The following is a 23,381-nucleotide window of genomic DNA, read 5'->3' as shown; positions in this document are numbered from 1 at the left end:
TTGGAGAGGGAGAAATATCAAAACTTTCTCTTTCTCCAGCGCAACTTGATTTGAGACTTGCCTCTCTTCTGGGGAGGGACCAGGGAAGTGTCACAATTCCCTGGGACTTCAGCCAGATCCCTGAAACCTGAGGGCTATAACAGCTAGAGGGAAAAGGTCATATACACTGGCCTTGTCTTCTGCATCTCTGATCTCCCCATGGCTCCTTAAATTGGTCAGGGAGGTCTGAAAGGCCCCTTAACACAGGTCCACTCCATGTGTTTTCCCATCCTTCATCAACTGTTCAGGCCCATACTTTGGTCATATCATGAGAAGGCAAGACTCATTAGAAATGCTAGGAGATGCAGAGGCAGTAGAAAGAGAGAAACACTGCATGCCAGATGGTAGACTCAATTAGGGAGGTCACTGGCCTGAATCTATAAGATCTATGCAGAGTAGTGGAGGACAGGGGCCTTGTCAGTGTCTCATCCACAGGGTCGCCATCAGTGGAGGTCAATTTGAAGGCAGTTAACAACAACATGGTTATGCAGAAATGATTGTATGGAAGAGAAACACAGTATCGTTCCAAGAAAGAACACCCTCATATTCGCACAGATCAACTATATTTGATCAGAAAGCTTGCTTCATTTGTGCTTTTATATTACCAGACTGTGGATTTTGGAATGTGCTGTACAATTGTGTGGCTCTGCTAAATACTACTGCACCATAATATGAAATAGGTGACCGGTGGCAGCGGTGCTGCTGCTGCTGCTGCTGTTTTGTTGTTTCTGGTACTGCTGTGGCTGCTATTTAAAATAATATTGTCTCTGCCAGCCCAGACATGTGGTGGTCTAGAGCTAGCACAGATACAGTGCTAAATCCAGATGTATTATTGGCTTCACGGGTTAAAAAGAAACATCTGGACGGCTAGTTCTGTCAGCAGGCAGAGGTGTGGATTTGGGGGTTGGGGCTTGAGGGGGAGAGAATTTCCAGCTTGGACGCATTTTTGATCGTTTGCTTTGAAGCCTGTGATGCTTCCCCATTGCCACTGGCAATAGACTAAAGCTGCTGTGCCCCTCTGAGTAAGGTCTGACTGCTTTCACTCTCTGTCACAAGAAGCACCAGAGCACTTCGGAAAGGAACAGGAAAACCATGCAAGTCAGCATCACACCCACCAGCAACAGCTTGAATGGAAGTGCCAGTTGCCTGGATGCGACCCTCATTGCTTGCACAGAAACAGTGACTTTCAGCGAAGTGCTGGTAGAAGAGGAATGGGAATCTTTTTATTATTCCTTTAAGGTGCGTAACATTGAGCTTTCTTGTTCTCCCTTTCCCACACCTTTTGTATCAGGCACCTGGCATGCAAGCAAAGCTCTCTTGTTAGGTACTGAAAGGGGCTCGCTTCAAGTCATTGTCTGATTTACCATCCAACCCACCCCAATTTGTTTCACAGGGACTTTTTTCAGCAGCTGCTTGTCAATGCTTTTCAGTGTCTATACTGGGGAACAAAATACAGATTTCTGAAGAAGGATAATTATCTTTGTTGTGATGATGGTACATATGAGCAATTTCCCTCGTTTGGATGCAGTCATTCAGATTATTTCTTCTACAGCATTTAAAAAAAATACATTCCCTGGTTTGAAATACAGCTTGTTTAATCTTTTAGGTAATTGTGACTGTCTGGCTATTCTGTTATATTTCATTCCCCTCTTCTTTCCACCGCCACCACCACCTGCAGGTTTAGGATTGTATTTCATGTATCTGAGGAGCTGGGTTTTGGTCCATGAAAAAACAATGCTAGTGATTTTTTAAAAAATATATTCCTTATATTTTTTTATTTTTATCTTTTTTTAGTATTGGATGTTTAATGTTTCAAAGTATCACAAACCTCTTTGATATTAGTTTTTTTGTTCTTAATCTAAATTGCTCTCTAAAAGAGACTTCTGTAACCTGGAGCCATCCATATGGGTTGAACTGCAACTGTTGCCATTCCCAATGAGGATGCTTATTAACCATCCCGATGGTGGATGGTGCAGATGTTATGCAAGACAATTAGATGATTCCAGGTTATGCAAGTATAAAGTGTAATGTGGACTGATGGAGTTATAGAAGCCACTACCCCATGGAACATTGATTCCCCTCAACCTGATTGGGCTGCTAGCCAATATACTAACTTACCTGGGAGTAAACCCCACTAAGTAGCATAGGACTCATGTCCAAGCTAATATAAATAAAATTCAACTCCCAACAAGACACTGCTGAGTACTCTTTCTACCTGTTGGCTTCTTGCAAGTCTGGTTGGTTGGTAAAAAGTTTCAGAAAATTGAATGCTTTAGATGTCAGTGGGAGGGAAGGTCTGTGAATGGAGACAATTTAATTCTGCCTTCTTAACAAGGAGTGTTTTGTGATTTCCAGTGCTCATTATGTGGAGGTTAAAAGGATTTGAATGCAACAGTATGGAACATCTTACTATACAATGGAATAGGCTGCTGCCTATGGTGAATGAGATTTGATTTTATCATGTATACTTTAGGGCTTTAATGCATCCCAGTGCTCATAGCAGGGAGGCAGGCAGGCAGATGTATTCAAGCAGAAAAAAATGCCTTGCATCTACTGCATGCATGTGACTTGGACACATTACATAAGCAGATTTGATTGTATCGATTGCTAATGCAGCGTATCAGTTACATTGTAGAACTAGGACTGAGAAGACCCAGGTTCAAGATCTTAGGTTGGTCACTGTCTCTCAGCCTAACCTACCTCACAGGTTGGTTATGAGGAGAAAGGTACATTAGAAGGAAAAGGGGGATTATACATGTAACAAATGAAGAAATACCTGTACAGCAATTCACTGTACTCACTGTTGAGTCTTTTGGCACACCAGCAGGAGGTATTCCTAGAAAAAGAAGATACCTTTGTCCCGGGACACACTAATGTGGACAGTAGCAAAAAGAGTCCTGCTAGATAAGAATAAAGGTTTATTCAGTCCTAACATCCTGTTTCTCACAGCAACCCACAGGTGTCTCAAGGAAGCCTGCCATCAGTTTTGATTGAAATTTGGTCATATAGTGTTGAGAGCAGATTTAGAGATTGGCAACTGATTGGCAATTGATTGCAATGTGTCTGTTCTGATTAAATCTGGATCTAACCTATTGCTCTCAGCAGGGCAGAGTTCAATATGTATGCCAATTCCCTTGGAGATAAATGGAATATGGAGGGTTTTAATTAGGGCTGGATTGGGTACGTTGCATGAGATCAGATTTCTTTCAGATCAAAGGACTTTCCTTGTATAAGAGCAGACCTGACTCCTTATCTCTTGTGGATGTTTCCTACAACAGTGTCAGAGGGACTGATGAGCCATTAATTGTGCACAGGACTATAGCATATCAGCCTGGTTTCAGGGATGGATTGCCCACTGCAGGCTTCCATTCTAATGAACAAATATTCAGCGAGTGTAGGGAATGGCCATACATGCAGTTACTTTCCCCCACTCAGTTGTAAGGTAGGATGAATGGGGTGAGCAAGAGTAAACATGGACACCTTACCCCTATACAGCTGCATACATGTTGTTGTTGTTTGTTATTGGATCAGGCAGAGAGTGTTTTCCCAAAGGGGGAATCATTTGACCACTGGATTCAGACTCCAATACTGTCTGAAGTATCACAGTAGAAAAGAACACAAGTGGATTTTCCAGTGCAAGGATATTTTAAAATTGGTTGTTTTTAAAGCTGTACTGCATCCCCCATTCCTGCAACAGCTTTTGAGAGGAGCAGGCATGTGCATTTTAAAATCTGTCATGGACTTCCATGGGAATGTTATAAATTGACTATCAAGAGGAACCATTTACTGCCTTTCCAGGACTGATATCTACTGCTGGAAGCTGAAATGAAAGCCACCTGAAAGAAAGAACTAGCTATGATTAGCTAGCTATCACATGTGGCGATAGACAGCCAACCTTGTCAATTAAAAACAAATGCCCCATGTGTTTGTCTTCTCTAACAATGGAAAAGATAGCACCGAGGCCACATAAAGAAAACTAAAAATGAATTCCTGATGTAACAAAGGGCTTGATTGTGCCATATAAAGGACTTGATTGTGCCATACAAAGACTCAAGTGATCACCTCCCATCCTTTGGCATATTTCTAATCTGGACAAGCATTCACTATAGAGACATTGGCCTGTTACAGACAGCCAAAATAAAGCTGCTTCGAGTCACAGTGGAGGCATGGTGTTTCAATGATGCATGCGTCCTAAGAGTCCAGAAGCCACACCAAAGCCACGCTCCAGTCTGGAGCGTGGCTTTGGTGTGACTTCTGGACTCTTAGGATGCATACATCATTGAAACACCATACCTCCACTGTGACTCGAAGCAGCTTTATTTTGGCTGTCTGTAACAGGCCATTGATAAACATACTAGTCTCTTATGAATAACTGAGTTTTTATCTGTCATTACAGAAAGGAAGCATCATTTACATCTAATTTGTACATCAAGCATATGGGCAGGCCCAGCAGAGGTTCCCAGTCAACTCAATGAAGGGAGCCTTCCATTCCACAAACTTCATGACCATCCCTCAAAGCTTTATTCCTCCTAGGCCTGTGATGGTGAACATTTTAGAGACTGACTGCCCAAACTCAGTGACATTCCCGCACCGGTTGTCAATGGCTGCTGGGGGCAAGACTTTTTTGGGGGGTGAGACTTCTGGGGCGGGACTTCTGTCTTCCTGGAATGAGACGTCTGTGGGGAAACGCAAGGCACACTCTCTCAGCCTCAGGCTAGCAATAGCAAATCCCTTCTGATAAAGCTTGCCAAGAAAACTCAATGATAGTTTCATCTTAGGGGTGTCATAAGTCTGAAATGACTTGAAGGCACCACACACACAAGTCATGGTCTTTCAGCCTCAGAGCATGGCAATGGAAATCCCCCTCTGACAAAGCTTGGCCCATAATAGTTTCACCTTAGGATCACCAGGAACCAGCGCTTGGAAGGGAGGAAGGGTGCTGTGGGCCCATAAGTTGGAAACGACTTGGGGATACACAAGAACAACAAGCATAAAAAAGCACAGAAGGCACAGCACAATAACAAGAAAAAAGAGCCAACAGTTTGAGTGTGCGATTCTGGAGACCAGGCATCAAATCCCAGCTCGACCATGAAAACGCCTGGGAGATCTTGGGCAAGTCACACTCTCTCAGCCTCAAAAACAATGGCAAACTTCCTCTGAGCAAATCTTGTTAAGAAAATCCTGTAACAGGTTTGTTGTGACTAGTCCTCTCAGAGATCAGGATTCAATTCTCTATGAAGCCACAGAAACCCACCAGGAAAACTTGGGCAAGTCACACTCTCTCAGCCTTAGAAGGGACTCTGAAGGGTGGGGGAAGAGAAGGAGCTTTCAGAGCCCCATGGGGCAAAGGCCCCACAGGACTCTGAAAGGGGGTGTGTGAAGGAAGGAAGGCATTCCCCCAGTGCACACTCTCTCAGCCTCAGGGTAGCAATAGTAAACCCCTCCTCTGATGAAACCTGCCAAGAAAATCCCATGATAATTTCACCTTAGGGTTGCCAGGAAGACCTTGAAGGCATGCACGTGCACACACACAATGCCTGCATGCTTCTACTACCTCCTCCTCCTCCTCTTCCTCCTCCTCCTGCCTCCCAGCTCTCACCAGCGGGTGGATGAGAGACTTGCAGGCACACAACAACAACAACAACAAATGTAATCCAGGGAGCCAGTGTGGTCCAGTGTTTTGAGTGTGTGACACTGGAAACCAGGGCTCGAATCCCAGCTCATCCATGGAAACCCACTGGGTAACCTTGGGCAAGTCACACTCTCTCAGCCATAGGGAAGGCCATCAGTTTGAAACGACTTAGAGACACACAACAACAACAAACCACAGAAGCTTTGAATTCCCACCCAGGTTTCAAGCCTCCCCTCTGGAGGCAGTGGTCATGGCAGGACCAGCAGCAGTATCTGAGGCTGGTGGGGCTTCTCCAGGGTCCTGGAAACATGGCCACTTGTAGGAAGGAACCAGCCTTTCCAGGCACTGGGATTTTCAAACTCCCCGCCTACGCTTCCTCCAGCCGATAGGAAGCCAAGCCACAAGAAAGAGAGTAATCTTGGTCAATCGCATGTGCCCATAGAGGAGACGGCTTCCCGTGCCCTCTCTGGCATGCGTGTCATGCATTCGCCAACATAGGCTTAGCCCAAGTCTCACCAGCATTGTCTGTTTTTTTATTGGTTGAGCATAGCATAGCTGTTATCAAACAGCTATCTTAATACATAGGAGACTGCCACGTTGGCCCTCATCATTGGCTGCTGGTGGTTGAAAGGATCCCCCATGTCACCCCAATATAAGTACAGAGTTAATCCAATTTTTTACTAAAGGGTAGATGAGAATTTAGGAAGCTGCCCTATGCAATGTCAGACCATTGGTCTATGTTGAAACTTGAAAATGTCCTATGAAAAAGGCCTCTAAAAAGTAATATTCAAAAGTAACTAGAAACTATTACTCCTTATATAGTAACATGACTTCATTCTTACTTGTCACATTATGACTCAAACTGAGTTATGTGGGGAAAAAAGTGGGGTAAAGTTGCAAACATACTGTCCAATCGAGACATACCGATTTGAAAGCTTAAATGTTTCTTATTGTTTAGAATACATAGATTCAATATTGTGATATTATAAGTTTATGTATATACAGCGCGCCCGCGCCATACGCTCAAGCTGCGGGGCGCATGCGGGGCGGAAGGGGCGGCACGTCCCATTCAATTGAATGGGCGCGCACGCCCGTTGCGCCCCGCGCGCCGCCGCACCGCCACACCACCGTGCACGAGCCCCATTGTTTCCAATGGGGCTTGAGCATAGGCGGAAATCGCCTTACGTGGAGGGATCCGGAACGGATCCCTGCGCAAGGCGAGGACCCACTGTAATTATATTACCGGTATAATAGGATGGTAAGTAAATGTAACAAGTTTGATAGATGAAAGGATAAACTCAAGGAGGATTTGGATTCTAAGTAGAAAGAATAATGAATATTACTTTATGGAGAAATCCTATTGTCTTATAATCATTGATGAAATTGGTAGATACTTAAGAGGGAGAAATCTAAGAGTACTATGTATAGAAGAAGAACTCCCTCAAATATAGATCAGTAGCATGTAATATAAGCAAACTTATAGCATGGGAGGAAACTACTTAGAGTTTTATTTTTTATGGATTACTAGAGTCACAGGATAATAATAATAAGATGGAAAAGGTAATAGAGGTAGAGGGAATTCCAGTTACCAATGGGAAAGAAAGTGTGTTTAAGAATTCACCATGAATTTAAATTTAAGAGACAAAGAAAAGAAGGGATTATGGGAAACTATAACAATGTCTGAGGAGAAAACTGTGTATGATGTATTATGTACGTGAATATAATCTACAATAAAAAAGGAAGAGCAAAAAGAATTTGGATCTGCCTCAAAATTTCCACTGCTGTTGCTCTGGGGACAAATGGGTCTGAAACCGTGAAATAGAAAACAAAGTAACTGTTTTCTTTCTGTATTGCAGTTATGAAGAAAAATCCCTTCTCTGAAGCTGCCATTTACAGTGGTGTGTGTGTAAGAGAGTGAGTGAGATTATTCCACACAGAAACCAAACCAATGTATCTCTACTAAAGAACAACTAAGGAAAAATCTAGAATGAAAACATTTGGTTTTTTTTACATCCATTGTGAAACTGGTGAATTTCAAATAAAATTATAATGACAAATAAAATCTGGTAATATAACTAACTGAAAATGCTCAGACAGACAGCCCTTGCTTCAAGAAAGAGCAAGACTGGATCCCAAGTGAGGGAAAGAAAACCATGGATCGTTATCATCTATCATTACTAGATGAAAGTCAATCCCCCAAGTAATCCAGGGCTGCATCCGCATTGCAGAAAAAATCAGGTTTAGCACTGCTTTAACTGTCATGTCTCCATGCTGTGGGAAACTGGGAACTGTAATTTGTAGTGGCACCAGAGCTCTCTGACATAAAAGGCTAAATGTCTCACAAAACTAAAGTTACCAGAATTCCATAGCACTGAGCCATGACGGTTAAAATAGTGTCAACCTGGATTATTTCTGCAATGCATATGTAGCCCAGAAATATCTCCAAAGGCAACTGAAGCCATTCTAACCCCCAAATAGAAGCCACATTGGGATGGATCCATCTTTATCAGTATTTATCATCTTCTAGTTATGGAGATGGATATGCAAAAGGAGAGAGGAAGGGTGGGAGTATTATATTGTATAAAGAACACCGATTTGGGTGCCAAAAATTTCCCACTGTGTTGTCCTATGAGTTATTTTCTGGATTCTCATTAAAGATTTATGGCATATGGCTGAAATATATTGACCTCCTTAATAAAATCACTGGTTAAAAGTAGATCAGGTTCTAGGCTTTGATGGTGAAAAGGAACCATGTAGGGATGGGCAACTGTGTGTCCCCACCACTGTATTGTATCCTTTCCCCAAGCATGCCTTCCTTTTCTCCGTTTCTTCTTTAAAATGGCAACTAGAAGTGACATTGGATCACTTTCTTTTGCCGTTCTGAAGGAGAAATGGAGGATAAAGTAAGTATTCAGGTGGATTGGTGGTTCTGGGTTGTTGTTTTTAAGAGGTTGGGGAGGGGTTTTCTGTTTGCATGCATGGAGGTCTTCAGGTGTAATTTTCATCCTGAAAATGTGTTGATTTTTTATTTTAAAGGAGAATTTACGGGACTGATGAGAAGGCTTCAGGGACCACAAATGTGGGTTACATGGAACCCACAGACTGCACTTTCCCCATCCCTTTATATATAAAAGGCATGATTTATGTGCACTCACCATGAGCTGTAATTCTGGAGAGAAGTGGGCATAGTGGGTATGCTATACAAGATGTGTGCTCTGGCATCCATCCTGAGCAATGACAGGGACTCTAAAATCTACGCATACCTCAAAGAAGGAAGGGATGGACAGAAGAAGGTTCCATTCATTCTTTTGCTAGTAGTCTCTGGCCATGCCCAAAGTCTGTCTTGGGCCACTTTCTTGGAGTAACAGTATTTATACACAACAAAATCCAAAATCTAATAAAGGACCAACTAAAAGGCACACGATACATCATGCAAGCTTACGAAGCTTTACAGGCTTTTCCATCAGGCAAATACAAAAATGTTCTCCCGTTTGATTGATAACATCTTTGCCTGATGAAGAAGCCAGTGAAGCTTCAAAAGTTTGCAATATGTATTTGTGCTTTCAGTTGGCCCCATTAAAGTTATCACTATTTTGTGGATTTTGGATTTTGTTGTATTTTGCTCCATGACCAACATGGCTATCCCAAATATGTTTCCTGAGTATGTATATACTTTTTAGTTCGCCAAACTTCTAATAAAACAGAATTCTAAATCATAATTCTAAATAGGACCAAATCTTGCATGTGTCTATAGCAGGACTGGGCAACTTTTCTAGCCCTGAAGTGCAACTGTGGCACTTGCTTGTGGTTTGGGGATGTATACGCAAACACTCTTTCCTCACATTGCAGCATGCAGGCATAGAGAAGCTTAAATCGTCTGTCCCTTTATGTTAAGAGCAAGTGATTCCCTCCTACATGCACACATCACCTTCATACCTACCAGTAAAGCACAATTTAAATGAGGAAGTGAGTGCAGTGAGATGACTTTCCACATGCGTTTCCTTTCCCTGTCTAAATGGCACTCCTGGCAAGTTGCCCAACAAGCTCTTTGGTGGCTATTAGGACTATGACAGTGCTATGACAGGAAAGAAAGTGTGCAGAACCGACTTTGTTTGTGCACCATTTTCTCTGGGAAAGTTGCAGCAGCTGTAGCACAGTGTCTGTGGGGGGTGGGGGAGTGGGCAGAGAGTGGCATTCAGAAACAGGAGCAGTACACAGATGCCCACAAGCTGTGGGTTGTCGTGCTGTATACTATAGGCGTGATGATGTTAGGTTACTCAGACGTATATCACCTCATTGGGTTTTAGTGAATAAACTAATTTTATGCTCTGGGACTTGCTGTTTTCAGTTACTGCCTTGATCCCAAGCTATTGTGTTCCTGGGGAAGGGGAAGGCGCCCAATGAAACACAAACACAGCAGTTGGAGGTAAAGACCACAACCTTACTAGCACAGCACAAAGATAGGGTTGGCCCAAAGCATAAGGTCTGGATCTGGAGCATCAAACAACATCCCGGTTGATTCATGCTAGGTTGCTTGGCCCTCCAAGCATTGGGATAACATAGGGGCAAAGGAAACACTTTTATGCAATTCCGCATTTGCACAATCCAATGGTGGTATCTGTTAATGCCCTTAGTCACTAGGAGCTAAGCAATGTGGCCCCCACAATGGTCACATCGCATGTGCTCAGTGCTCCCGAGTCCAAAGGACTCCCGATCCAGTGCTACAGAGCCCTGGAAACCACACCCGCCAGATCCAGGACCTATGCTGCCACCCACAAAGGTTTCAACAAAACACCCAAGCCCAGGAAGGCCCCCGCCCATGGAGGAGTCATTACGGCCATCCAGCCCCAGAAACAGTGCCGGCCCGATGATTCGGGCAGTGCCATTTATACAAGATGGTTATTATTAATCAGAAACATAAATAAACCAGGCCTAGACTGAACTTGTAAAAATGGCTACTTGTAAAGGCAAAAATGAGTTCTACTCATTTCCAAAATTTTTGCTATTCAAAGTAGATCAAAAGGTTAAAATCTAATGAATTAGCTGGCTATTAAATAATTCACACTTATCCTATTATTACAATATTTATTTTCAGAATGAGACCCCTCTGTATTGCAAGGACCACATTTCCCCAGTATCATCCCTATCTTTTAATATGAAAATATTTTAAATCCATACACTGGTAGTAGACTCAACATTTTGTTTCACTATTATGACAATCTTATTCTACTGATAAAATAAATTAATGACAGATCTTCTTGGGATACAATCCTATAAATACCTGGGAATAAGCTCTGCTAAACTTCTTTCTGAATATGCAGGTCTAGAAGGGCACTTTTAATGTATGCTTTCCTGTATGAGGGAATGGCCAATTAGTTCAATTAATTTGTCCATGTGAAAATAAAATCCTACAAACTTTTTCTCTCCCCGCCTTTTGATGGTCTATATTATGTTTTGTAGGCATTGGAGGGATTTATTGTACTGTTTTTGTACTGGCTGTTAGAATGGCTAACATGAGATCATATTTCTTATTCAAATTGTGGTTTCATTATTTTGTTATGATTGCCTTTGACTGGTCTGGCAAAGTGGTCATCCCCATTCCTCTTTAGACACATTGAAATATATACATTTGAAACATGAATACTTTCTAACTTTATAGGTATATGCACTGAATGAAGTCAAAATTAGTACTTCAGACTGTCCCTTGAAATGGGTTACGTTTCAATGATTAACAGGCAACATTTGATGCTGAAGCAAGACCCACACTGATGTTATGGAAATTCTTCCATTGGTAAGATTGTTTATGTGCTGATCTACATGATATAGAATCACATGCGTAACTAATTAGTCAGTTTTCATGACCTTTTCCCATGGCAGCACAAAAACCTTATGGAAATTGTAATTAGCTTCTTTCAGAGAAGAGTTCAATATGAAAAAGCAATTACTTGCTGTGGAGATATCCAGCTGTCATGAAGGCAAGGCCTGCCTGTGAAACCCTGTTACATCTAGAACTAGGTCTCATTTTCCCCCATCTCTCGCTGATAGGGAAAGAACTCCAAAAGGTGCACATTAATTTTCTGGAATGGGTGAGCAGACTGAGTATCAATGAGGCTGGCTTGTTTGCTCCCTACCTTCCCTTTGCCTTAGCTTGGCACACACTTTGAAAGTGACTAGCGAAGAGTGGCAAGTTACTTGCAATTAATTCCTTTCTTCTGTAAAGGTTATGACCAGAACAGGTATGGCTGTGAATCCTTGAACACATTTCTAGGGCTAGATCACTTAGCACCTGGATTTAAATTCTCCATTTCTGTACACACACACCCTCTGGATTGTCCTGAATATTTCACCACACTGTTTTAAGACATTTAACAATTATCCACATATATTATTTATAAATAGGAGCTACCTGGAAAAAAACTGTCCAAAAATAGCTAGACACACATTGAAGTATGAATGTATTTGAATGACATTTATACTCTTACATTATTAATAGGTTGAAAAGTTTCTGGCATTTTCATAATCAAAATCCTTTCATAGCATCTTGAAATGTGGTCCTTTATATATCTCCTTTAGCTGACAGTTAGATATTCTTGCCTGATGTATAGTTCAAAAATATAAAAATCATGTGATTTGTTCAATGCAGTTATTATAAAACCCATCAACAATTCTTAATGGCCATTATAAAGGATGTTTTATAAACCACTTTCATAAACTTTCTGAATGTTGTCATAGGTGAATTTTCTCATTGGTACAGATAAACAAGGAAAGGAAGTGCTTTTTAAAATGGCCTATATTTAGAATAATTATACAAAGAAAGGTTCGTTATTGCTTTCAACATGTTCCAGTTATTATGCTCATTTGTGTTAACAGAATTTCTGTCTGCCAAAGGAAAATAACTTAAAAAGGCAAAAGTAATTAATGAAGGACAATGTGACTCATCTTCAAGTAACATTAATACTTTTCTAATATAATTAGAACCGATTATTTTATGCTAATTATTACAAACCTAATTTATTGCCTAAATCTATTCCAGACTTATTTTGTTGAAGTGAAATGTTCTCCAATAAAGTTACAAACAACTAAGTAGACTAATGAGTCACAGCCCAGATAGTATAGTCTAGAACCAATGTGACTTGCTCCATAAACCAGGTGGGTCATTAGACATCTGAAGGAAGGCCTTCAGACACACTTGTTGGCATCTTGTTAATGGTTTACAAAGGTGCGGGTCCAGCTTCTACCATTGTGGCCCATCTTTTTGTTCTTTCTGGAGGTTGGAATTCTGTTCTGACTGCACAGTGACCAAAATCCACCCCCAAACCACTTTTTTTATGCTGCATTCTCTTAATATGGCCCTTTCCATGCGGGTGGATAGCAGGGAGAGCATCAGAGATGCATCCAGCTGTTTTCCTTTAGATCAGTGTTTTCCAAACTTTGGTCCTCCAGGTGTTTTGGACTTCAGCTCCCAGAAATGCTAACCGGTTCGGCCAACAATCAGGAATTCTAGGAGCTGATGTCCAAAACATGTGGAGGACTGAAGTTTGGAAATCATTGCTTTAGACAGACATCACCAGGACCTTCTGAGGACACTTGGAGATCCCTGATGCTGCCTGCCACAATGAGTCTAGGTAAAGGAAACTATCTGGACACATCTCTGCTCCTCCTCCTACTTTCCATCATCTTGAGGGAGACGCAGCAGAGAAAAGGTAGGTTGCAGAGATTGGATTGGGAGATATATTGTAGCTATGTGCCAGAGGTACATTTCCTGTACCTCTTAGCCAATGTTTGTCTGATTTATTTATATCCCACTTTTCTCCCAATATGGGATCCAAAGTGGTTGACAAGATTAGCTATTTTAAAACAAAATAGCCAAAGTTATACATAATACAAAAGAACTAAAACCATTAAACAATCAGTCCCAGGAAAATGTTAATTTAAGACCAGTCAAAACACAGCAAAAGATACATTAAAAAAATCTGCCACAGCTGTTTCATAATTGAAGGTCTATATAGTGCTGGAGTGTGGAGTGCCCCAGTTCACTGTTCCATTCAGCCAGCCATGTCCATGCCCAACATACTCAGTCCTCAGTCTTTATTGGGCAATTGTTATTTTCTAAAGCTTCTTCCTTATGCCCTGCACTCCACACTATCTGCAATACTTGGAGTTCCTCCCTGATCTCCTTCTCACACCCTCACCTGTGTGTAAAAATTACCATTTTTAGCTCCATAAGCAACAGCACTCACAAGAGATGAAGGGAAGAAGAGGGGCTGTGAAAAGTGTACCTGAAGACATGTATGCATGGATCTTCTCAGAGCATTCCCTTCTTAGGCAAGAGGCTGAGCAAATGGATGGTCAGATGATGTCCCATGAGAATGTTATTCAGAGCATGAACTGGCTGGTATGAGCCTGTGAGTGAACAGACAGACTCTGGCAGGTGAGGACACAAGGGAAAAAGTGGGCCTCAGCTAGTAAATGAGCAAGAGAATAGGTGGGCACTGGGTAGCAAGAGTGGGTGGGTGATGGCTGCCCTATTCTGCAAATATTTCTTCTCCCCTATTGGCAGTCAAGACCTGCTCTCCTCCTCCTGCCAGGAAAAATAGGGAGCTATCAGGCTAGACGTCCATTATTTTGCAAAGCACCTCTACAGGAGCTCTGTTGGCCTCTCCTGCATTTATGAAAGCTGGGTGCAGCTAAATCATCTTCCTGAGTCTTAGAATGAGAAGGTGGGGCTATTACCTTTCGAGAAAAGGGATGGAAGAGTCTGCTATAAGGGGCAACTTAATGCCCACTACTGGTAGGGAATGTATTCATTCCTTTGTCCTGGACGGCCATCCTTTTTGGGAGTTCCTGCCTCTGGCCTCCAGCTAACTTGGCTGATGTAGGGTACTGTGCACCTTGTTGAAGGCTTGGGTGCACTCCTCTGTTCTGTCTCAGACACTAGAATGTGTCAGGCTGGACCTTGGAAGGAGATATACATGTTTTCATAAATGGGAGAACTGATTGTGTATGACATCCTCTTCATTCACATGAAAGGGACATGTACACAGAGCTGTAAAGTCTCCTAACTGGGTACAAAACACTCTATATGCAAGAGGTCCATGTAATCTCCATGGGTCTTTGGTACCACTGACTTCACTGGACTCATTCTTAGCATTAAGCTCTATTCTTATCATGAAACATAACAAAAATGTGTATGTACTCCAAAGCAAACAAATGAGATACAGAACATTTGAAGATTCCAAGAGCAATTGACCAGTTTAAAAGTATAAGAATGATCTTGAGAGCTAGTGGGGTGTAGTGGTTTGAGCATTGGACAACAACCCTGGAGACCAGTGTTCAAATCTCCACTCGGCCATGGAAACCCACTCGGTGACCTTGGGCAAGTCACATTCTCGAAGCTGACGAGGAAGGCAAAGCCAAACCCCCTCTGAACAAGTCTTGCCAAGAAAACCCTATAATAGGTTCTCCTTAGGGCTGCCATAAGTTGGAAATGACTTGAAGGAACACAGCAACAGCAAGAATGGTCTTATACACAAGAGGAAGTTGCAGCAGTCAGATAACTTAAATATTTTGGCAGGTAACTGGATCAATATCTTTTCTTTTTGCACAGGTTTTTCCTAGATAAACCTAAATGTCATGCTTTTTTTTTTGGGGGGGGGGGTGGTTGTACTGGAAAGATTCCTTTCATGTTAATCCTGATGCATATCCTGAATGGAGCATATCTATATCAAGAAGATTAGAATGCCTTATCATGACATACATTTGAAGAATTTAATGTGCTAGCTGGATGAAAAAGAAGTTGGGAGGGAAGTTGCATCAGTGATGCTGATCACACTACGTCACTTCCCTCCTGTAGCTGTCCTGATCCTGACCTGTTTCTTTTCATTCATGGAAGAAAGTCATGAATGAGCTACCAGTCGTGCAATGCCACAGGTGCAAAAAGCCATTCCTAGAACATTCATGTGATTGGCAGTCATGTGGTGTCAGTGTCCCTGCCTCACTCCTTTCTTTCCTCTTCCTCGTTTTTAAAATTTCCCCCCATTTTGCACAATTTCGGAGCTCTGAAGCCTCAAAATTTTGAATTTTTTTTTAAAATAGCTTAAATTAGGGTTGCAGAGCTCCATAATTTTGCAAAAACAGTTGATTTTTTTTTAAAAAAAACTAAAGGCATATTGGGTAAAGCATAATGGAGGGAGGGAGAGGTTAAGGTAGAGGATGGGAAGGGAACATGATGCTGACAGCAGCCCTAGTCATGCAAATAGTAGAAGTGTGGTGTTGCTTGCTCCAAAGCCAGTATTTTGCCATTTGATTTTGGCTTGCAGGATTGCAGCATGAAAGGGGCTGGTGTGATAATCTCCCTATATGAGCAAGTGAACACAAAAAGATAACAGTGATTTATAGAAGAATAAGTAGAGTTGAGTCTCATACCCTCCAACTATCTTGATTTGTCAGGGACAGTTTTAATTAATCAGTTTTCCCATTTTTTTCCCCCAGCTGTTTTGAAACTGTCTCATTTTCTCTCTCCTTCTTCTCCTCCTTCCTTTATTCTAAAGCTTTCTTCAGTTGCTGAAAACTGTACAAAATACAAGGGTGGTTACCATTCAGTTAACTCAGCAGAGGAGAGGAGAGGAAAGGAAAGGCTGGAATCTTTCCCAACAGGCTCAGCCAAAACCAAAGTGCTGTCATCTTGACTATGCTCTCATGTTGCCTGGCCAGACATGTCTCATTTTCTGTTGGCAAAATGTTGGAGAGTACGCAATCTTGGTTGACCCAGGACAGATTGTGGTACGAGGTTCAACAACAAATGGCAACCCACCCACTCCACCCTTCTTCCCAGTAGTCAAGGCACATGGCACTCAAGACAGGCTGTGTTGTTTAGTACTAGAGATGAAAAATATCTCTCACACTCCTCTCCCTCTACTTTCATGATATGAAACCCACTATAATGATACATTAAATATCTAATTGCTGCCTTTTCATGTCACTCCAGATCAGCTGCTTCACTCTGCCTGTGGCACTAATGGTATCAATGTGAATCACTGTTATGCGTAAATAATGAATTGAGTTTTAATGGGGTGGAACAATGCATGCACATGCCTGCCTGTTTTCTCACAAACATTCTGATGCACTGTGAGCCATTGACGTGATCCTCACACATATTTGGAATTTCATATATAATACTTCTGCCAGTGGGGAGCATTACATATCTTCCTTTTAGTTTCTTTGACTATGAACCATCATTATAAACAGTTGTTTGTACTAATCTTAGCCATGCTGGATTAGCGGCTGCCATTGTAAACAATCTACTAAAAAACAACCAAACTGGAACTCCAGTAGTGGAAAAGCGTTGGATGACAGTGGCAGCCCAGTCCCAGCAGCAGCCACTGGTAGAAAGGAGCTAGCTTCCATGGCAGCTCTGCTGGCTGGTCAGGAAATATATTATTTATTTGTTTATTGGACTTATATCCTGCCTTTGTCCCAAAATGGGATTCAGGGGGGGAAATAAGTCATTTTCCATTCTCCCAGCAGCTTCGCCAGATTTTGAAAAAGCTGTTAAAAAGAAGAGGAATTAAAAAAATAATCTGCACCAGGTCAAGTATACTGTGTGTCACTGAAAAAAAGTAACTTTTCAGGCCTTGCTCATTTGCAATTTCATGTTTCATGTTAAGCCCTTCCTACAATCTCACTAGAAATATGGGTAGTGAGTTAAGGGGTGTGCGTGTCCTCACAATTGTCTGTGGGATAGCTTCCTCGGTTTCAGTGTCAAAATCGGATCCTCTGTCTGTCCTAAGCCTATCTAAAAAAAAATCTGATTGTATATTTATTTTTATTGAATTTTTAAAATATAAGAGCAAAGAAACAGGATAAAGTAAAAAAGAGGGGGCAATAGATAAGAAATGAATTTGGAGTAGGCATTAACATTTATATAAGCTAATCATATGGTCCAAAAGATATTTACTTGGAATTGACTTCTGTAGCATACAACATTCATTATGGATAAAGCAGTAGGGTCTTTTGATCATTGATTCATGTATGATGAATGTTTGTCTCTCCAGCCTTGGAGTCTGGGCCTTTTAGCTACAGTGGGAGTACACAGGATCCATGGACCATGAGTTAAGCTCCATGTCACAAGAATACAGTGTAAAAGTAGACAACAAATATTAAAGTCTACACATCTACAGATATAAATAAAGATTATTATTATTATTATTATTATTATTATTATTATTATTATTATTATTTTCTAGTACAAAATTAATACATTGGAATATATCCAGCGGGAAGAAGGGATGACTTGGCATACATCAAATGCAGCAAGGAAGCATTATCTGCACCACATTACCATAACTCCACTGAAGTAGCCTGTTTCTTTCTCAGAAGAGATGGTGGTTTTCAAATGGATGTGATATATCCATTTATTTATATTTTTTGCAGAACCATATATAGTTTTTAATTCTAAAGAGATTTTTACATTTTGAAGCTAGGACAATTTTTCATTAGTTGGTTTGCATGGGACAATCATACTCTTTATTCCACTTCCTTAAAGAATCATTCCATCAGATATGCAGTTTTCCAAGAAATATTTGTAAACCACACTTACTAATTTAAATTTCTTTGAGGATAAAACCTTGCACACAAAACAGCAGGAGTGACTGAGTTCAGAGTTCATAGCCCATATGGCCCTTCTGCTGTTCCATAGAAATATCTAGGATTACAACACTTTTCTGTATCCATATATATAAAAGTGTTGTAGTCCTAGATATTTCCATAGACAACAGAAGGTAAATTATATGTAGACAGCAATATTGAAAAGGGCAACCATTCCTAGACTGAATCTACACAGGCGAAATAATGCAGTGCTACCTTGATCTTAGTCCTGTTGGAACACACAATTTTCTTCTTGTTTCAACCCCAAAACTCTTCTTTTTGATTCCTGAGGGCTTTAAAGCAATTTAAAAAATATCCAGTTTACTCTGCTGTTGGTGGGAAAGAACTGCTTTTTAAACATTGTAGTTTGACCCTGGAATTGGTATGGGGTGGAATTGGGGATGGGAATGTAGGGGGGAAGGTGGGCTCATGTTGGCGAGTGGTGACTGGCTGGTGGGTGGTTGGCACAGAGACAATGCTCTTGTTTTCCTGCAAAGCGTGGAAGGCTCAGTACCATTTTTCAGTCCCCCCCCCCTTCTTTGCACATTGGAAATTTGTGAATCTTTGAATATCTGCTTGTCTTTAGATGTCCTTTTGTATAGGACGATATGGCAAACAGTACTAAACATTTTCCAGGGGGTAAGCACTATTGAATTCAGTAGGATATTTGTCAGTTAAATTAGATATGGAATTTTTCTGAAGATAGCCTTTTCCCCAGATTGTTGAAAATGCTGCCCATTTTGCTATTGTGTATGTTGTCAGGTTATAATGATTTTCTGGCAGCAGGTGGCCACTGTAGTCATTCCTTTTGTTATGTTGTGCTGTAGCAAGTTGCCTCTGTTCCAGTCATTTGTCATGATACTTTTTCAGGGGTTCAGAGCTATCATGGGAAGTAGAGGTCCAGGAATCTTTGATGCAGGAGGTGTGTGCATAACTGGCAATAATCCTTTGTTTGGTACAACTATCTGTAATTGAATGTTTGGTTTTGCTTCAGAAAATGAGAGCCATGTTGCTTTCCTTCTTTCCAATATGCCATAAATCCTTCACCCACTTTCTTGAGAATAAAATTTTAAAAAACGAGGTAGAAGTTTAGTGGGGCAGAGGCAACACATCTGAGGGCTGAGGTAACCACTGAGGCATGCACCCAAACCAATCCAAGTGCAGGTAGATGGTTAGAATGCAGAGAAAGCAGAGAAATACTATTTGATTTTGCAAATATGCACATGAACAGCGGCAGCAGCAACAACAACAAACCCTGCAGCTGCTGCAATTGTGTGACAGACATAAACTGATATGGGGAATATGTGCACACAGTGGAAACACCCCCTTGTGACTTCATTATGGGGATCCTATGTGGCTTTCCAAACTGATTTCAGTTTGGATTAAAACAGGTGCATGGGGCAGTATAGGGGTCAAACCAAGGCAAGATGCTATGCAGTGCTGGGATGCAGCCCTCATGTCTTTTCATGTCTTCTCTTTTCAATTGACCGAATGTATAAACCTACAATCATCCCATTTCTTTCATAAAAATGGATTACCTCACAAATTTATCACCAGACTTACAGAAATGGTTCAACATAAGAATGGCCCCATACAGACATGCCAAAATAAAGCTATTTTGAGTCACACTGGAGGTTTGCTGTTTAACTGATGCATGCATCCTAAGAGTCCGAAAGACACGCTCCAGTCCTAAGGACTGGAGCATGGCTTTGGTGCAGCTTCCGGACTCTTAGGACGCATACATCATTTAAACAGCATACCTCCAATGTGACCCGAAGCAGCTTCATTTTGGCCTGTCTGTATGGGGCCAATATAAACCAAATAGTAATTGAAGAGGTACCATGTATCATGTCAACTTGCTTGCAGAAACTGAAAGGAGCAATATCCCTTTCTTCCCTAGAAAGAAAGAATCTAAAGCAGTCCTGCACTGCCCAAAGGATAGCAAATAGATCAGTTCCAAAATCACCCAAAGAGGACTGTTTGAATCAAACCAAACTTGCCAGTTGTTATACAAGTCAAAAGATATTCCTTGTGAAAATAAGTTCAGAAATTTACATTTATCTTCAGAAAATAGTGACTGCATCCTTTTAACTGAAGAATGGGTGGGGAAACTCCCTTATAAATACCCTAAATATAATATTGATTTTCTGGAAATAAGTCCGAGGCATATACATTGAAGAAGAAAATGCATCAATGGTAGAAGCTTAAGTATATTTTCTTTACCCAAATATTGAACAGTGTTGGTTGGTGGTTTCAATGCCAGGCAGGTGGAGAATCTGCTCTAAGTTTTTGCCTGAACCTTAGTTGCTGGATTTATTGTAGGAACTAATTTGGACAGCTCTTTTTTTTTAAGTCATATTGTTTATTAAAGTTATTTTAAATCACATTTAAAAAATTACATACATTTCTTTTCCACACCTACACAAACAAAGAAATGGCAAAAAACATAGTAATAACATAAACATACAAACAAACAAGAAAATAAAAAACAAAAAACACATTACACTATACAAGTACACTATAACTACAACTATCTAATGATTAAAACAAATCATTCATACATCACTCATTACTTCCTTATTACCATCCTTGGTCAATTTCCTTTTTCCTATATTTTCTTATCTTAAAATAAAACTAGGATAAATTTTATTTCCTTTTTTTCTTTTTACTCTCTTTTCTACTTCTTCTATCTGGTTGAAATCTATATTCAAATGTCTTTATACTTTTCTTTTTACTATTGTTAGATTAAATTTATTCCACCTGTAGTCTAAATTTTTCTTCCAATCTTCTAAGTACTTGTTTGAGTCTTCATTTTTTAGACTTCTTGTTAGTTTGTCCATTTCAAGTAGATCCATTAATTTGACTGTCATTCTTCTAACTGTTGGGATATCTTCTTTTTTCCATTTTCTAGCATAGATGATCCTCGCTGCCGACAACATGGGCAGCTCCTTTAAAGTCTGGACTAACATGCAAAATTGATTTTTTTTAAACCCTACTGACACTGAAGCCACTAGCTACTATACATATTTGGTTGAGTAGCAACCCTATTAACTTGTCAACCAGGCGTCCAAATTCAGCATAGTCATTTTAATGAACCAAAGAACCAATACATGTAAATAATTAATAGCTTCTGGGCACTAGTGATATTGGTAGTTGGCAAACAGTCAGCCTAAAGAATTAAACCTGACAGGCATAGCCTATAGCAATGAATAGAAAATCAGAAATGATTAATTTATTTTATGAGGTCTGGTAACAAATTTTAGGTCTACAAATTAATGAGAAAAGGACATCAGCAGACAAAACTGCCTGAAAGTCTTTTCATGTCTAAAACTGGAGATTTCTGTATTATGAATGCTCTCACATGTCAAAGTTGCCACATAGAAACTAAGCTTTAGAGGAGAAAGAAGGCATCCCTGTACTGTCCAGATGGTGGGGAAAAAATAGTTATAGAAAGTACCCTATTTCTAATCACATCTGGCCTAGAAGAAAAAAAAAGAAGCCCCAAACCCATTTCAAAACCCACAGTGACAAACCAAGAGCCAGCTTTCATCCCAGTAGGTTTTCTTGAGCATATCTTTCTCTTAGCCCTTGGATAGGAAAAAGATACCAGTAATATCCTTGCTCCTGTTGCTGATATAAGAATTGTAACACAGAGAAAAAGAAAAAGTCATGCTATATCATAATTTGCCAGAAGTTATCAGATTACAGTAAAAACTGAAGCATTTGAGTAATTTCCTTAACAGTAGCATGAGATAGTACATGTGAAAAGGATCTAGGGGGTCTTAGTGCACCACAAGCTAAATGTGAATCAATAGCCTGATTTGCTGCTGTTGTGTGCTTTCAAGTCACTTTTGAATTGCAAATGAAATGACCACAGTATTTTATTGGCAAGTTTCTTCAGAGGGGGGTATCCATTGCCATCATCTGAGGTTGAAAGAGTGTAACTTGCTTAGGGTCATCCAGTGGGTTTTTGTGCTTGAGCAGAGAGTTGAACTCTGGTTTACAGCTTTGTAGTCTTAATGCTCAAAGCACCAATAAGAGTGTAGTATCCAGACTGAAGGAAGTAATAGTCCTATTCTATTTTGTTTTGGCCATACCTCATATGGAATATTGGTGGCAATTTCCAGCACCACAGTTCAAAAAGGATATTGACAAGCTTGAATATGTCTAGAGGAGTGTGACAAAAATGGTAAAAGTTCTGGAAACCTAGCCCTATGAGGAATAGCTTAGGGGATCTAGGTATGTTTAGCTTTGAGAAGAGAAGATTGAGAGGTGATATGATTACCATGTTCAAATACCTGAAGGGATGGCATGTAGAAGATGGAAGCTGTGTGTGTGTATTGCTTCAGTCCCTAGAACATGAACCAATAGATTCAAATTATATAAAAAAGAGATTCCACCAAAACATTCAGAAGAAATTATATATTCTAAGACCTGTTTGATAATGAAATATACTGACACGGAGCGTTGGATGGGCATCTTTCAGGGGTACTTTAGTTGTGTATTCTTGAAGACCAGGGAGATGGGCTTAGATGGCACTAGCTGCCCCCCTCTATTATTCTATGCTTCTATGACGGCTTGGGTTTTCCATAACTAGAGATTTCCATTTATCTTTCTGCTTCCTTACCCTACAGACAGAACAACTTGTGACTCTTTGGATCCTTTTTGTCGTAACAGTTGTGGGGAACTCCATTGTTCTGTTCTCCATCTGGAGGAGGAAGAGAAAATCCAGAATGACTTTTTTTGTTACTCAGCTAGCCATAACAGGTAAGGCTCTGTCCGAAGGGGGAAAGGACAGCTCATTTCTTTTCCCTTAACAACAAATACTTAAAATACAGCAAAGAACTCAACTAAAAATTCAAACTGAGCTATAACTCTTACCATCCGATTGCTGGTAACAAATGGCTGGCAGACCCTGGCTGCCACTGGTTTCATCCTTCAGTGGCAGAATGAGGCACCCGGCCATCCTGCTCAGGCTGCCAGTTTGGGCCATTGATGAACTACAAGTCTGCATTATGCTGTTTTTGTTGCCTTTGCCACCTTTGGCACCACGTGTGAGTAATGT

General features: G+C 40.8%; 1 protein-coding gene across 1 annotated transcript in view; it reads left to right on the top strand.

Annotated features, from left to right (window-relative positions):
* Positions 1-1,087: 1,087 nt before the first annotated feature.
* Positions 1,088-23,381, top strand: part of NPSR1 (neuropeptide S receptor 1) — a 74,942-nt gene continuing 52,648 nt past the window's right edge. The window contains exons 1-2 of the mRNA XM_089531278.1: positions 1,088-1,278; positions 22,951-23,083. Coding sequence (XP_089387404.1) covers positions 1,132-1,278; positions 22,951-23,083 — 280 coding nt within the window. The 5' untranslated portion in view covers positions 1,088-1,131. The remainder of the gene's footprint in view (positions 1,279-22,950; positions 23,084-23,381) is intronic.

This window comes from Sceloporus occidentalis, unplaced genomic scaffold (assembly GCF_023333645.1).
Source record: "Sceloporus occidentalis isolate IW3139 unplaced genomic scaffold, rSceOcc1.0.p SCAF_7, whole genome shotgun sequence".
Taxonomy (NCBI): Eukaryota; Metazoa; Chordata; class Lepidosauria; order Squamata; family Phrynosomatidae; genus Sceloporus; species Sceloporus occidentalis.
Note: the sequence above shows the minus strand (reverse complement) of the source record. Positions and strands in the feature narration are given on the sequence as shown.